Source organism: Thermobia domestica, chromosome 3 (genome assembly GCF_964235325.1).
Source record: "Thermobia domestica chromosome 3, izTheDome1.hap1.1, whole genome shotgun sequence".
Taxonomy (NCBI): domain Eukaryota; kingdom Metazoa; phylum Arthropoda; class Insecta; order Zygentoma; family Lepismatidae; genus Thermobia; species Thermobia domestica.
In genome coordinates, this window is record NC_137456.1 from 19,039,879 (window position 1) to 19,054,714 (window position 14,836).

Genomic DNA, 14,836 nt, shown 5'->3' on the forward strand with positions numbered 1-14,836 from the left:
TTTCAAAATGAATATCGGAGTTTTAAGGCTGTGTAGTGTTTATTACAATTAACTTGCATTTATAACAATAGAGCAGGCGGGAGCTCATGTGGTTCGGATTCCACGTTAATCAGTAGGCCCACGTCTGATATAGCCTCGCTGTTGAAAAGGGACGATAAACTCAAAATCAACTCAACTCAACGAAAGAGCAGCTCAAACAATTTTGTACGCACGCATGCGCATGCACTGTTTACTCTGTCTGCCGTTAGATAGTACCAGTAGTCAAGATGGCGACTAGTAAGCAGAAAGCTTTTTGTGTTTTACATTTTGCAAAGACTGAATCTGCAGTTACAGTGCAACTGCAACCGTCTGTGTGGAGGATTCCAAGAAGACGCTTACAATTACGTCCTTATTATTTGTAGCTGCTATAAGCTTTAAAAACTTACAGACTACGGTTTACGTGCCAACTTCGCAAATGCAATGTTGCTGCATGACGATGAAGCGTCGTCCTCGGTGATGCATCGATATTTCATTAAAGTGACGATGTGAACACTCATAATATTCGAACCTGGAGGTCAGCAAATCCCCACGAGATGGTACAGTTCCAACGAGTCTCCTCTAACTTGAAAGTCTGTGGGCCTTTCTCGCCTATGAACTCGATGTGTGCCGTGTGACTTTCTACCACTGAAATTACCGTGCCATTTGTTTAAATAATGAAGAGCGCAATACAGTACTTACCATTTCTGGTGGGAGGTCTCTCCTTACTGTAATCATCCACAAAGCTAAAGAGCTTCTCAGTATCACCTTCGAGGTTGCTACAAAAATTTTGAACATCAAAGTCAAATACCATACATAGTATAAAATACTATTATTCCTTTATTATTATTATTATTATTATTATTATTATTATTATTATTATTATTATTATTATTATTATTAATTATTATTATTATTTGACAAAGGATAATAGCCAATATTGTGTTGATGTGATTGGTCAAAATTGGAGGACAGAGTAGCCTAGCGGTTAGAGAGTTGAGCTCACGTCCGAGCGGTTATGGGTTCTATTCCCGGACGGTGCTTCCCAATTTTCAGCGTCGTGAGGCAAACTGGGGAGTGATGTGAATAAAAGACGTGACGGCCAGTAAATGTAGAAAGTTCCTGACACACTTGTTAGAGATAAGGCGATATAGCGTGCTGACCGACCACATGTTAGTTGGTAGGCTGGGCATAGTTAAACCGATCGCTAACAGATGGCGTTGGAGCGGCTCAGACCCACAAAGGACTGTTATATCAAGTGCTTTGGTTTATGATTGGTCAAATTGGGTAAAGCGAGAAATACAGAGGTGACGTACCACAGTCAGTTGTATTTTATATCTTATACTCCAGGCAGTAGGGATGCGCATGAGACGAGTCGAGACAGAATTTTCGTGACAAAATCCGAGTCGAGACACAGCTATTCCAATAGAGAAATATACATTTTTCGAGCCGAGACATCACTTTCACAGCACATCTTCAAGACGAGACAGTCTTAAATCTTGTCTCGTGCACATCCCTACCAGCCAGGATAAGTTAGACCTAAACAAACAATGAGTGCTTCATCAATTCTTGTGATTTATCCGTGAAGTAGACGAAACATAAGCTAGACGTTAACAGGTAATACAAATCTTTCTCTGTAGCTTTCTTCTGTCTTTAAGTAACGCACAAAATTTACACTGGTTGACCCAAGTACATACAAGTACACGGGCGGCCATCATGAGCAACTGATGTATACCCCTGCACATCTTTGCAGCCAGGTTCGTTACTAGAGAACGGTATTGTAACGAGATCCTGATAGGATATGTGTACCCTTTCCGTGGTGCAGTGAGCCCAAACTTTTGTGTTCATGGACGACAACGCATGTCCGCACAAACCACAGAACCACTATGATCGACAACAATGACTTAACATCTGAGGTGTTGATATTGCGGGGAGTTATTAACCCTTTATTTGGAACTGTTGCTCTCAAGCAACATCGCATTCTATTGCGTTATCCGCACGAATTATAACTTCACCCAGACAGCACAGTGCACGTACAGTATCCGTATAGTACATGTACAATTGCACGGATGCAACATGTGCATCATCTGTATAAATGCACGCCTGTACATGTGATGCACATATACATCACAAGTCCTATTCAACATCTTCACGTGCACAGCACATGTGCAATGCACACGTACACGTCCTGCACAAGTGATATACACCTACCGCGCAGGTGATTTACAAGTAGCACGTACTCGCTTTACATGTAGTGCACAGGTGATTTACATGTAGGACAGCGGTGATTTACACGTAGCACACAGGTGATTTACACATAGTACCCAGATGATTTATATGTAGGAAAGACGGGATTTACACGTAGCACATAGGTGATTTACATGTAGGACAGAGGTGATTTACACGTAGCACACAGGTGATTTACACGTAGTAAATGTACAATTGCACGGATGCAACATGTGCATCATCTGTATAAATGCACGCTTGTACATGTGATGCACATAAGCGTCACAGGTCCTATTCAACATCTTCACGTGCACAGTACATGTACAGTGCACACGTCCTGCACAAGTGATTTACACCTTCCACACAGTTGATTTACACGTAGCACGTATTCGATTTACATGTAGGACAGAGGTGATTTACACGTAGTACATGTACAATTGCACGGATGCATTATGTGCATCACCTGTATAAATGCACGCTTGTACATGTGATGCACATAAGCGTCACGGGTCCTATTCAACATCTTCACGTTCACAGTACATGTACAGTGCACACGTCCTGCACAAGTAATTTACACCTTCCACACAGTTGATTTACACGTAGCACGTATTCGATTTACATGTAGGACAGAGGTGATTTACACGTAGCACACAGGTGATGTACATGTAGTAAATGTACAATTGCACGAATGCAACATGTGCATCACCTGTATAAATGCACGCCTGTACATGTGAGGCACACAAGCGTCACAGGTCCTATTCAACATCTTCACGTGCGCAGTACCTGTGCCATGCATACGTCCTGCACAAGTGATTTACACCTTCCGCACAGTTGATTTACACGTAGCACGTATTGGATATACATGTAGTGCACATGTGATTTACATGTAGGACAGAGGTGATTTACACGTAGTACATGTACAATTGCACGGATGCAACATGTGCATCATCTGTATAAATTCACGCCTGTACATGTGATGCACATAAGCGTCACAGGTCCTATTCAACATCTTCACGTGCGCAATACCTGTGCCATGCACACGTCCTGCACAAGTGATTTACACCTTCCGCACAGTTGATTTACACGTAGTACACAGGTGATTTCGTCGAACTACACGAACAATTGTACGAATGCAACATGTGCATCACCTGTATAAATGCACGCCTGTACATGTGAGGCACACAAGCCTCACAGGTCCTATTCAACATCTTCACGTGCGTAGTACCTGTGCCATGCACACGTCCTGTACAAGTGATTTACACCTTCCGCACAGTTGATTTACACGTAGCACGTATTAGATATACATGTAGTGCACATGTGATTTACATGTAGGACAGAGGTGATTTACACGTAGTACATGTACAATTGCACGGATGCAACATGTGCATCATCTGTATAAATTCACGCCTGTACATGTGATGCACATAAGCGTTACAGGTCCTATTCAACATCTTCACGTGCGCAATACCTGTGCCATGCACACGTCCTGCACAAGTGATTTACACCTTCCGCACAGTTGATTTACACGTAGTACACAAGTGATTTCGTCGTAGTACACGAACAATTGTACGAATGCAACATGTGCATCACCTGTATAAATGCACGCCTGTACATGTGAGGCACACAAGCGTCACAGGTCCTATTCAACATCTTCACGTGCGCAGTACCTGTGCCATGCACACGTCCTGTACAAGTGATTTACACCTTCCGCACAGTTGATTTACACGTAGCACGTATTAGATATACATGTAGTGCATATGTGATTTACATGTAGGACAGAGATGATTTACACGTAGTAAATGTACAATTGTACCAATGCAACATGTGCATGATCTGTATAAATGCACGCCTGTACATGTGATGCACATAAGCGTCACAGGTCCTGTTCAACATCTTCACTTGCGCAATACCTGTGCCATGCACACGTCCTGCACAAGTGATTTACACCTTCCGCACATTTGATTTACACGCAGTAGCCAGGTGAATTCGTCGTAGTACATGCACAATTGTACGAATGCAACATGTGCATCACCTGTATAAATTCACGCCTGTACATGTGATGCACATAAGCGTCACAGGTCCAATTCAACATCTTCACGTGCGCAATACCTGTGCCATGCACACGTCCTGCACAAGTGATTTACACCTTCCACACAGTTGATTTACACGCAGTAGCCAGGTGAATTGGTCGTAGTACATGCACAATTGTATGAATGCAACATGTGCATCACCTGTATAAATGCACGCCTGTACATGTGATGCACATAAGCGTCACAGGTCCTATTCAACATCTTCACGTGCGCAGTACCTGCGCCATGCACAAGTGATTTACACGTAGCACGTATTAGATATACATGTAGTGCACATGTGATTTACATGTAGGACGGAGGTGATTTACACGCAGTACCCAAAGGATTTTCATGTAGGACAGAAATGATTTATATTCAGTACCCAGATGATTTTCATGTAGGACACAGGTGATTTCCTCGTAGTGTAGAGATGATGTAAAAGCATATTAGAGATGCAACGAAAAAAAAGGAGTTTATATATTTGGTGCCTTACGCAGTTCAAATACAACATTGTAAACGTCTTCTTGAAAAGTAACTTAGAGTTACATCTAACGAAAAAGCAATTATATACTTACCCAAAATTACTGACTCGTGCACTACTCTACTGCATTATTAACGTTCCAGGCCAGTAATCTCAAAGTTCTAGATTCCAATCCCCCCCCTCAAACGGCAGCTACAGCATATTCTCGTCACCTGAAGACGAGACAATATGGTACTCTGTCGAAACTGTTTATCAGTAGCGTATATATTAACAAACCACTGTCACGAGCATTTAGACAATATTTTTCTTTGTTCCTACACATATATTATTGTAGACTTTTCATTTTGCTATGCAGCATATTGAGTATCGTACCATTAGGGCCTGGAAGTTGAAGACCTTACCTAAAAATATATTTAAAAAGCCTAAACATATTCAGAAAATGATCTAAAATTTGGAAAAAGTACTTAAAATGTGATAAAATCAATAATGATACACTTAATGTGTATAATATTTAAATAATACAAAATTCTGGTGATATGTTGCACAGCAAAAAAAAAAAAAAAAAAAAAAGAACTTTTAATTTGCATTTTCATCGCCTTGTTTCTGCTGTTGTTCATTTTGAACTACTTTGGAGGGCAATCTTCGCAAGCATCTACTGTCTGGTCATACCTACTATACCTGCTTCAGTCATTCAAGGGTTCCTATTGTCAGAGATGAATGAAATTTATTTAGATTACTACAGAAAACTATGTTTAAGAGTTTCTAATTGAGAATGGGCAGCAAAACTAGTTGAAAAAAGGTCAAGTACCAAAACCAGCTGTTAAGACTTCAAGGGTAATGGGGACCAATAAGCTAAATATGTCTTAAAACTAAGCATTTCCTGGCCTAAAATGACCCAAAATGAACATATATTATGATGTTCCTTACCTTCGGGCACTTGGGAAAAACTGTCTTTAACTTCCGAGCCCTATATACGATACTGAAAATATTAAGAAAGAAAAAAACTCGTACTTGCCTGAATAATTAGGTTCTGAACTTATAAACAGTTGTAGTTTGCATATATTTTTTTTCTTTTAATACAATGCTTGGTTTGTAAACATAGCTTTTACATAATATGATTTTATCAAAAGCCTTCATGGAGCTATTTCAGATTTAAAATATATGCATGATAAAGCAAAGTGGCGTAAACTCAATCATAAGTTAAATTAGATTTTAAAAAAATCCAAGTGCAAAAATGTTTATATATTCTATTAACCGTAACTTGGTGCAACTCCGCTGTAATTTTATGGAAATAGTAGGTATTACAACATTGATAACAACTGATTATGTATATCTATACATTTATTTCTTATTAAATATAAAAAGTAATCTACAAGATGGTTGTAGTTTTTTTTCTTTTAATTTACTTTCTCCGATAATTCCTTGGCCTCAGTCCTCTGCATCCTGTAAAGAGAAGGTTTAAAAGTAATACAGTAAGTGCAGACACTAAATCAATCTATTTAAACTAAATCACAGTAATATTCTTAGCATAGTTTGAGATTAAGAATTTAAATATGCTGCATCCAAATTATACCTGTACATGCCATACCATTTTCTCCAGAAACAAAGCTAAAGACTATCATTTAAGCTCAATAAATCACCACCATCTGCATCTCTGAAATAAGATTTCTTAGGGTATTGAATCAATTCCAGTAAGAGTATTTAAATTAGCAATTTGAAAACGAGGCTGACTTTTTATCGACAGGTGGCAATCCTGTGCAAACGTGTGTTGAAAACACGGGTAGAATATCTCATGAGTAAATGATACTAAATGCACTGACCTTGAATGACATTGACAAGTGTGGGTTTAAGTACACATAAAACTGAGTTACTACTACAACAGGAGTAAATGTATGAGCACGCTTGTTCACCACGTGCTCATTCGTACGGACAGTGAAGGATGAGAGTAAACTGAAGACTGGATGCAGTAAGAACTATGAGAAGTGAATTTGGTAGAGAAATTGAGGTGAATGTTCACGGATGATCGAATCCTACACTTCGAATGCCTTCTGAAAAGTTCAAAATGAAGACGAAAGCTGTGAGGGAACGCATAACGATCTAGCACAAATGGAAGTTTTGCTGTTACCTAAGCTAGAGGAAGTGGGTTGAAAGTAAGAAACAATATTCTGAGAAGCAAGCAAGCTGAAAAAGATTTATTTCTGTGGCATGAACAACCAATGAAAAACGTTGCCTTTTCCATATTATCAATTGTATATAACTGGCTGATCTCTACCACGTTATTCAAGATACAAGTATATACAGTAGTGCACTCTGTATTCCTCTCTGGGAGCGTCCGAGGATGGTTTAGAGTATGAAATGCAAATAAGTTACGTATCTGCCCTTGAAATTATATTTATTTTCATACAAATTAAAAGTTATGGGGGTTCAGATCCGACGGACTTCCCGTCAGTTGCCCATGACTTATATGACTCACAGTGAAACAAGTTTATAAATCTTAATGCTATCAAGTACAACAGCATTATTAATAAATTTATTTAGATATTCATATTTCAAGTCATGTTACTAGATACTGAGACACTGGAAGACTACGTACTGCTTAAAATTTAACCCAAAACATTCGAAAACAACGTGGCAAATTTGTGTAAGAAAAAGAAACACCCTATATCCTAGATAAGCGATCGGCAAAATCCATATTCTCTGTCTGGGTGCCTGCAACTCGCATAGTGCAATGACGGGACATCGGATTATCCTCCTTCCTAACTCAGCGTTGCAATCCTGACGTAAAGTTTTTTTTTAACTAACATAATGTAAATTTTGAATTTAAACAATACTAGTAAGATACTTAAACATTTCTTTTACTATCAATGAGTCAATTTCTTTTTATCATCAGATGGTACAGTGTTCCACATAAATATCGCAACTCTATAATAGTACAATACTTTATTTTATGCATTTCAAATCAATATTTCGCTGGTTACCTGCCTATCAGGCGTTAGTTTAAGGTTAGATTGATTATGTAGCAACCTGCAGAACATTGATTTCAAATGTGTTGCATAAAATAAAATCTTAAGACTGTAGTCGAGTTCCGATATTTATGTTGAACACTGTACAAGACGAAAAAAAAAAATGAAATGTTCCTCTCTTTTCCGTCGATATTAACCTTTAAAAAAAAGAAAAAAGTTTGTTTGTGTCATATATAACTTATTAAAAAAGTCTATAAACTTCTAATAGTTTGTAAAATACATAATCGTTTTCCCACAATAAGGAAAAAGTTTTAAAGATCATGAAATCTCAAACACCCCCGAATCGCCCAGTTTTGTTCTAGTGTCGCCTTTGGAAATGAGAACGCCACTGGAGAGCGTTAATATACACGTTGAGAATAGGTGCGTATAAATTATAGAGAATAAAGTTGAAAAAATGACTGCGTCAGATTTTTTTTTTTTTTTTTTTTTTTTTTACTGCTTATAAATTACCTACGAGAGCAAACACATTTTACACTCCATTAGCTACTCGCACATACTTCAAGGTAAAAGCACAGTTCCGCACCTCCTTGCCCGCTACCTCCGAAGTATGCAAAAATGTCCGCCCTGCTGCCGACTTCTGATGTAGATCATAGTGAGAATGTAAAGCTTGGAGACCACTTGTTAACCGTTCTTATTTTGAAAACTGCTGTAAAATTGTATGTAAATGTTAAAATAAAGGCTTAGGAATACATGAAAACCAAACATCAGAGGTGATACGTACCTTCGTGACCTCCTTGTTTTGGCGTGGTGCAGTCAATCGCTTATCGCTTCCCTGATTTGCTCCTCCGAACACTCAGGATATAATTTCTTTGCAGATGCTAGAAAAAATGTGCATATGACTATGTTGATATATATGAAATTATACATTCATTAGTAAACATAAATCCTAAAATATGAACATCAAAAGTGAGAAAAAGAAACCCATTTGATAACATTTGAAAACTTATCAAGAATTTCTGGAACTTTCAGAATTTCCACTGAAAGTCAATGAAAGACAATCGAAATTCTGAGTTACTAGAAGCTCCATATCCTTCTAGACAGGACAGAATGGTGAAAATCCACGAAATTCCTTGAAATGGCGACCTATAATAAGCAATCAAAACATTATTTAACTAGACATCCAGAGATACTGCGAAACATTTCAAAATGTCAATTATAGGTTTTTACCGAAATTAGTTATGTAGCGACCCCTAACGAAATGCGTGAGACTACCCCATTTTTGGTGATTGGTTTTGATCAAACCTTGACCTAAGCTTTCCGCAGATATATAGATCACCTCCACTTTATGGGTCCAGGTTTGCGTACATCCCGTAACGAATATGCCATGAAACAATTTCTTATATTTGGATGGGTTAGATACAGCTAGCAAAAGATCTAAATGTTGTAAGTATGCACAAACATTTTTTTAAAAAATAATAAGTTTAAACAATTTTAAAAGACACTTACACATTTCCGTTGAAATTTAGAATTGTCCCCAATGTTTGCATCGAACTCTTTAAAACTAGCATCTGTTGTAAGTGGGAGACCCGATAGTACTGCAAATCCTTCATCACAGTTTTCATCTGATGAAGACTTTCCTCCAAGAACGAACTCTACTTTTGTTTCTATTCTTGTTATCTTCTCATTGAGATCAGATACCATTTCCAACAGCTGAACAACAGAATTTGTCAACTTGCAACATCCTGAAGAATACAGAATAATGTATTAGATATACAAAATTGTTACGACAAACGCATGTTCAATACATGGAAGATGACATTCAACAATTTTTCATACCCTGTCATATTGAAAAGCGCATGTTCAATACATGAACATTTAACGGTATTCCATACCTTTTAATGTTTGAACATCAAAATTTAATGATTTCACCAGAACATAAAATTTAGGGAACGAAAAAACAATGTATCTAACAATCACCAAAGAATATACTATACATTTTCCCAATATATTATATGTATATATTGCGAGTACAAATTAGTTCGTTTTTTTCCCTTTTTTGGGGGGGGGTATTAAAAATGCATTTATTTCAAAACAAAATGAATAAACATATTAATCAAAGTATTGTCCACCGTTGGCTACTACCCTTTCCCACCTCTCAGGCAATTCTCGCCTTCCATGTAAAAAAAAAAAAAAAAAAAAAAAAAAATCTCGTCCTTTAAGGGATCGAAGTTAGGAGCCAATTTTCGATTCCTGCGAAAGAAGTAAACCGGTGACCTGCCAAATCGTGCTGCATCCGTCGGAACAACCAGTAACCAGAAGGAGCAATGTCCGGGAAATACGGCGGGTGCGGTAAAATATCCCACTTGAAGGTTTCTAAGTAAGTTTTCTCAACTTTTGCGACATGAGGCCTAGCATTCTTATGCAGAAGAATAACTTGTCCATATCATTGCTCGTATTCCGGCCGTTTTTCTCGTAATGTGTGGCTCAAACGAATCAATTGTAGCCTATACCAATCATCCGTAATGAAATCGCAGGTTGTAGCAGCTCATAGTAGACAACACCCTTTTGGTCCCACCAGATAGACAGCATTACCTTAGAAACCATGAATATTTGGCTTTGGCATTGATGTTGAGGTCAACGGCAGCGATTGACATGCGATATAAAATCCCCAGTAACAATCCGATGTAAGAACCCTTTTTTTGTTGTCTTTGAATCACAAGTGAAAAATCGCCTTTCAACGGCTCTCGGTTTCAGTTCATAAGGCACTCAACTGCCTTGCTTTTGAATCATTCCCATGGATTTCAGTTATACGGAAACTACTTGTTGCGTAACTCCTAATGATTCTGCAAGTTCCTCTTGCGTTTGAGTCGGATCTTCATCGAGTAATCAATCTAATTATTTGTATTCGACTTGTCAGGGCTGTCCAGAGTGAGGCTTGTCTTCAACGTTGAGATCACCATTCTTGAAACGTCGAAACCAATCCCTACATGATTTATCAGTTGGACCATTGTTACCATAAAGTTCTACAAGCATTCGATGCGCTTCTGCTGCACTTTTCTTTCAATTAAAGCAGAAAACTTAACACCTCCCGCAAATGCTGCTCAGTTAACACAGACGTTCCCATATTCAACACAGTGACAAACCGGGATTTTGCATGAAACACAAAGCATTATAAACTGAAAAGTATTGACAGATGTCTAACCTCTCTGAAACCACCGAAAGAAACTGTCACTATGAAACAGCCAGAGACATCTTTTGTAACTGAACTAATTTGTACTCCCTGGTAGATATAGGGTGGTTCATTTCTTGTTAACTTTTAAACTAATAGACAAGAAGCGCTGAAATTTTTCACCCTTAAAATACCGGCAGGGTGACAATTTGACATACTAGCTAATACCACCAGTCTAACAGTGTTACCAACCCAACATAAAGTTTTTTTTTCAAATAGCACTACCTCAGGTAATTACAATTTTGAAACCCATATACAAAATAAAAACACAATACCGTACTTATTGTTCAGTGTTGCAAACTAAGGACGCTACAGTGTCACAAAAAAAAAAACGCCATGGAAACCCCCACAACAGTAACAACGCAAGTGAAACGGATGGGGCAATGCATGTCGGAAGTACGTTACTGCAGAATACTGCGATCAGGATATGGCACATTTCTAATGAACAGAAACAAAGTTACAGGGAATTAAATATTTGACTTCTTTCAAAGGGCTTTATTTCGAAAAAGTGCTGAGATAAGTATCACATCTAATTACGTAGATTCTTTCCAAAAGTATCTGAAGATCATAATGCCGTTTACAGCAATTGTATATTTCTAATCGTTCGGGAAATATCATAAATAATGTTAAAGTTGGCAATACTGCTAAAAATCATGAAATCGCAAGAACCTGTATTAGTAACGGCTGCCAAAAGCTATTGGTTAAGTGTCAAAGAAACTAAGACAAGCAACGCTCATTTTAAAACTCTTGCAACTACGTCATATGTATTGTCAAATTTAACAACAATCATTATATCTCCGGAACGGTTTAATATATCAAATTGCTGTAAACGGCATAAAATAATCAACGATACTTATCTCAACACTTTTTCGAAATAAAGCCCTTAGAAAATGGTCAAATTTTTAATTGCTTTTAATTGTTTATTAGAAAGACGTCATATCCTGATCATAGAATTCTACAGTAACGAACTTCCGATGTGCACTGCCCCACCCATTTCACTTCCATTGTTACGGTTCTACAGACCACCAAAATTGGGATGTTTTCGGATTTATTGTGACATCGTAGCATCTTTAGTTTGCAACACTGAACAAAAAATGCAGAATTGAATGTTTTCATTTTTTATGTATATTTGAAATTTATAATAAGCTGACGTAGTGCCACATCAAAAATGTAACTTTATGTTGGGTTGGTAACACTGTTAGTCCGGTGGTATAAGCTACAATGTCAAATTCTGTTCCTTGCCGATATTTTAAGGGTGCAAAATTTTAGTGCTTCGTGTCTATTGTTTTAAAAGTTACAAGAGCGTAATAAAATATATACGAAGACATACTTTCTAATTTGTAAGACATTTCATATTAAACAAACTTTTTTTTTTTTTTTATCATTGTGCTCCATTGTTTGAGCCAAGCTAGTGAGAGTGACTTTAGTCGCGTCTAATCTGCCCTACTATTACTACTACTATTTCTTCAACTAATTTTGAGAACAGAACATAACAAGCCCTGCGGGGCTTCTGACCCGCCCTACTACTAGCGACCCAAAGTAAAGAGTTACCATAAGTCTTCTAACCCCCTTCCCTCGCAGAGTTATATTTTGTGAAGTAAGTCACAGTGGAGATGTTACATGTGTGACCTACAGTAAAGAGTTGCCCTTAAGCCATATCCTGTATCAATTCGAGCTATATTCAGATATTCTTTTTAAATATTGCATGTTGCAGTAAGGTCTTCAGAATGCTTGTATGGGCTCACTCGAGCAGACGGTTCTACCGAAAACGAAATTTATAGGTAAAATACGAGGTGAAATACTTTTCGTAAAAGAAGCAGAGTGTAAATATAAGTAATTTCTGTCAGTGGATATCATATTGAAATACATTTTCAATGGTAGTGAACGTATTCTACATGTAACTATTTACTGAAGCGGAAGAATACAAGAATGCGAAGGTGAAAATAAACGGCGGGAATGTTCCGTTCGTGTTAGCAATGGACGACTGCGATAGATGTAATGTAAGCATACGATTTTAATACGAAGAATTGTGTGATAAAGAGCGTCGTATTATAGTTTTACAAGCGTCATGGTACGTTGAAACCTACAATCTACTGTGCGAAATGTAGAAAAGTAAAAATTCAGAGCAGACGAATTTCTCCTATTTGTCCTTCAGAGCAGACTATTTGTACGCGGGAAAGCAGTGAAACCATTTTGAAGTTAAGAATTACTACTATTATATAAGTGTTTTTGAAGGTAAAAATTATTGCAGATATTTTATGTATGTTTTCACCAACCCCTTTTATGCGTATGCCCTTGTTGCTGACCCGCCTGCTCCCTACGGACGCACCCCTTTGCTCCGTTCGGGCCTCCTGCTGCGCTCCTGCCCTGATTCGGTTAGATAGCATTCGTGCTTGTTAGTGGCCACCTAGACAAGTTGGTTCGTGGTTTATGCACTAGCTCCTCATTTAGTACATTTTCTGCAAAAAGAAACCGGAAAATGCAATAAATGCGTGTAAATTTGATAGAACCGTTTGCTCGAGTAATGCCTTTATACCTTTCTTAAAAGATGGCTCAAGAAAAATACATGCATACTATCAGGTTCTATTTTAACTATTACCCCTAATTCCCATTCTGGATTTGGTAATGATACTAGCATACCTTGCTTGTGATTGTAAATTATCACGGAGGTTCTGCCCTTGGAACACTACCTCCTTTCAAATGTAGGATTGGCGTGGGAGACCCGGGTTCGAGTCCCGGCGGGAGCTCATGTGGTTCGGATTCCACGTTGATCAGTAGGTCCACGTCTCATATAGCCTCGCTGCTGAACGGGACGTTAAACTCAAAATCACCTCACCTCACCCTCATAAATGTAGGGTTATGTATGCATAATTTATTTCATGTTAAAGGGACTACGTGATAATGACTCTTGCAGACCTTTCTTTAAAGAGATGCAAATCATGACAGTGCCTTCAATGTATATCCATAGCTGTCTCATGTATATTAAAGAAAACTTGGAAAATATCAAGTACCCGAAATAAAATTCATTGCTATAACACAAGATACGGAGATGACCTCGATACACCATATTTCAGGTTAAGTAAAACACAAACGAGTTATAAATACACTGCGATGAAGATGTATAATCTTCTACCTACAGAAATTCGTGGTATGTGTAATAGAAACTGAGAAACACTGTAAATCTTGGCTCATTGAAACAGCTGTGTATAGCATTTTAGAATTTGAGAAAGAATTAAAAAATAAAAAGTGACTAGTTATATACCTATATATTCAAAATATATATTCAATATATATTTTGTATACTCTCTTGACGTTGTCTATTGCAACAAATGTTGTTTAACGACAATAAAAATATTCTATTCTATTCATCTGTCCCCTCCAAAAACATAAAATGTCAACTAATAAATACTGCTTGTGAAGAACAGGATGCGTGTATACGGCAACATTAACGCCTGTTTTATTGTTTAAACTGGTGCTTTATTAAATGTTACAAATTCACACTAAAATTAATTTCATCACTCACCTGATTATAATACAATGTTGAATTCTTCGCCTTCAACAACATGGAACAAACACCACCACACCACAGCTCGTACCCAACCCGACCACACAAACAAATGAGCGCGCATGGCTAATACACAACACAGCTCCAACAAGTGCGTATGCGCGATTCGAAATAAAAATTAATTTGATAACGAATAGAGAAAAATAATATTTTACATGCAAACAATAATAATCTTATTAAGATTATTATATTTACATATCTTTTTGTATGTATATAATCAGACACATGTCTATCCGGTTCTCACGTCATTTATTTCATCAAAGCGAACACTGCAAATTCTTTATGCTA

The 14,836-nt window shown here is 37.6% G+C and overlaps 1 protein-coding gene and 1 long non-coding RNA gene across 2 annotated transcripts in view; both read right to left on the reverse strand.

The window, feature by feature from the left end:
* Positions 1-829, reverse strand: part of LOC145681692 (glycine receptor subunit alpha-2-like) — a 44,769-nt gene extending 43,940 nt beyond the window's left edge. The window contains exon 1 of the mRNA XM_081753311.1: positions 718-829. Within this exon, the coding sequence (XP_081609437.1) occupies positions 718-829 (112 nt within the window). The remainder of the gene's footprint in view (positions 1-717) is intronic.
* Positions 830-6,202: 5,373 nt separating this feature from the next.
* On the reverse strand, positions 6,203-14,588 carry LOC145681395 (uncharacterized). The gene is made up of 4 exons (XR_014130766.1): positions 14,507-14,588; positions 9,261-9,496; positions 8,536-8,632; positions 6,203-6,234 (listed from the first exon to the last, which is right to left on the reverse strand). It is a non-coding gene; the product is annotated as an uncharacterized LOC145681395 (long non-coding RNA).
* Positions 14,589-14,836: the final 248 nt, after the last annotated feature.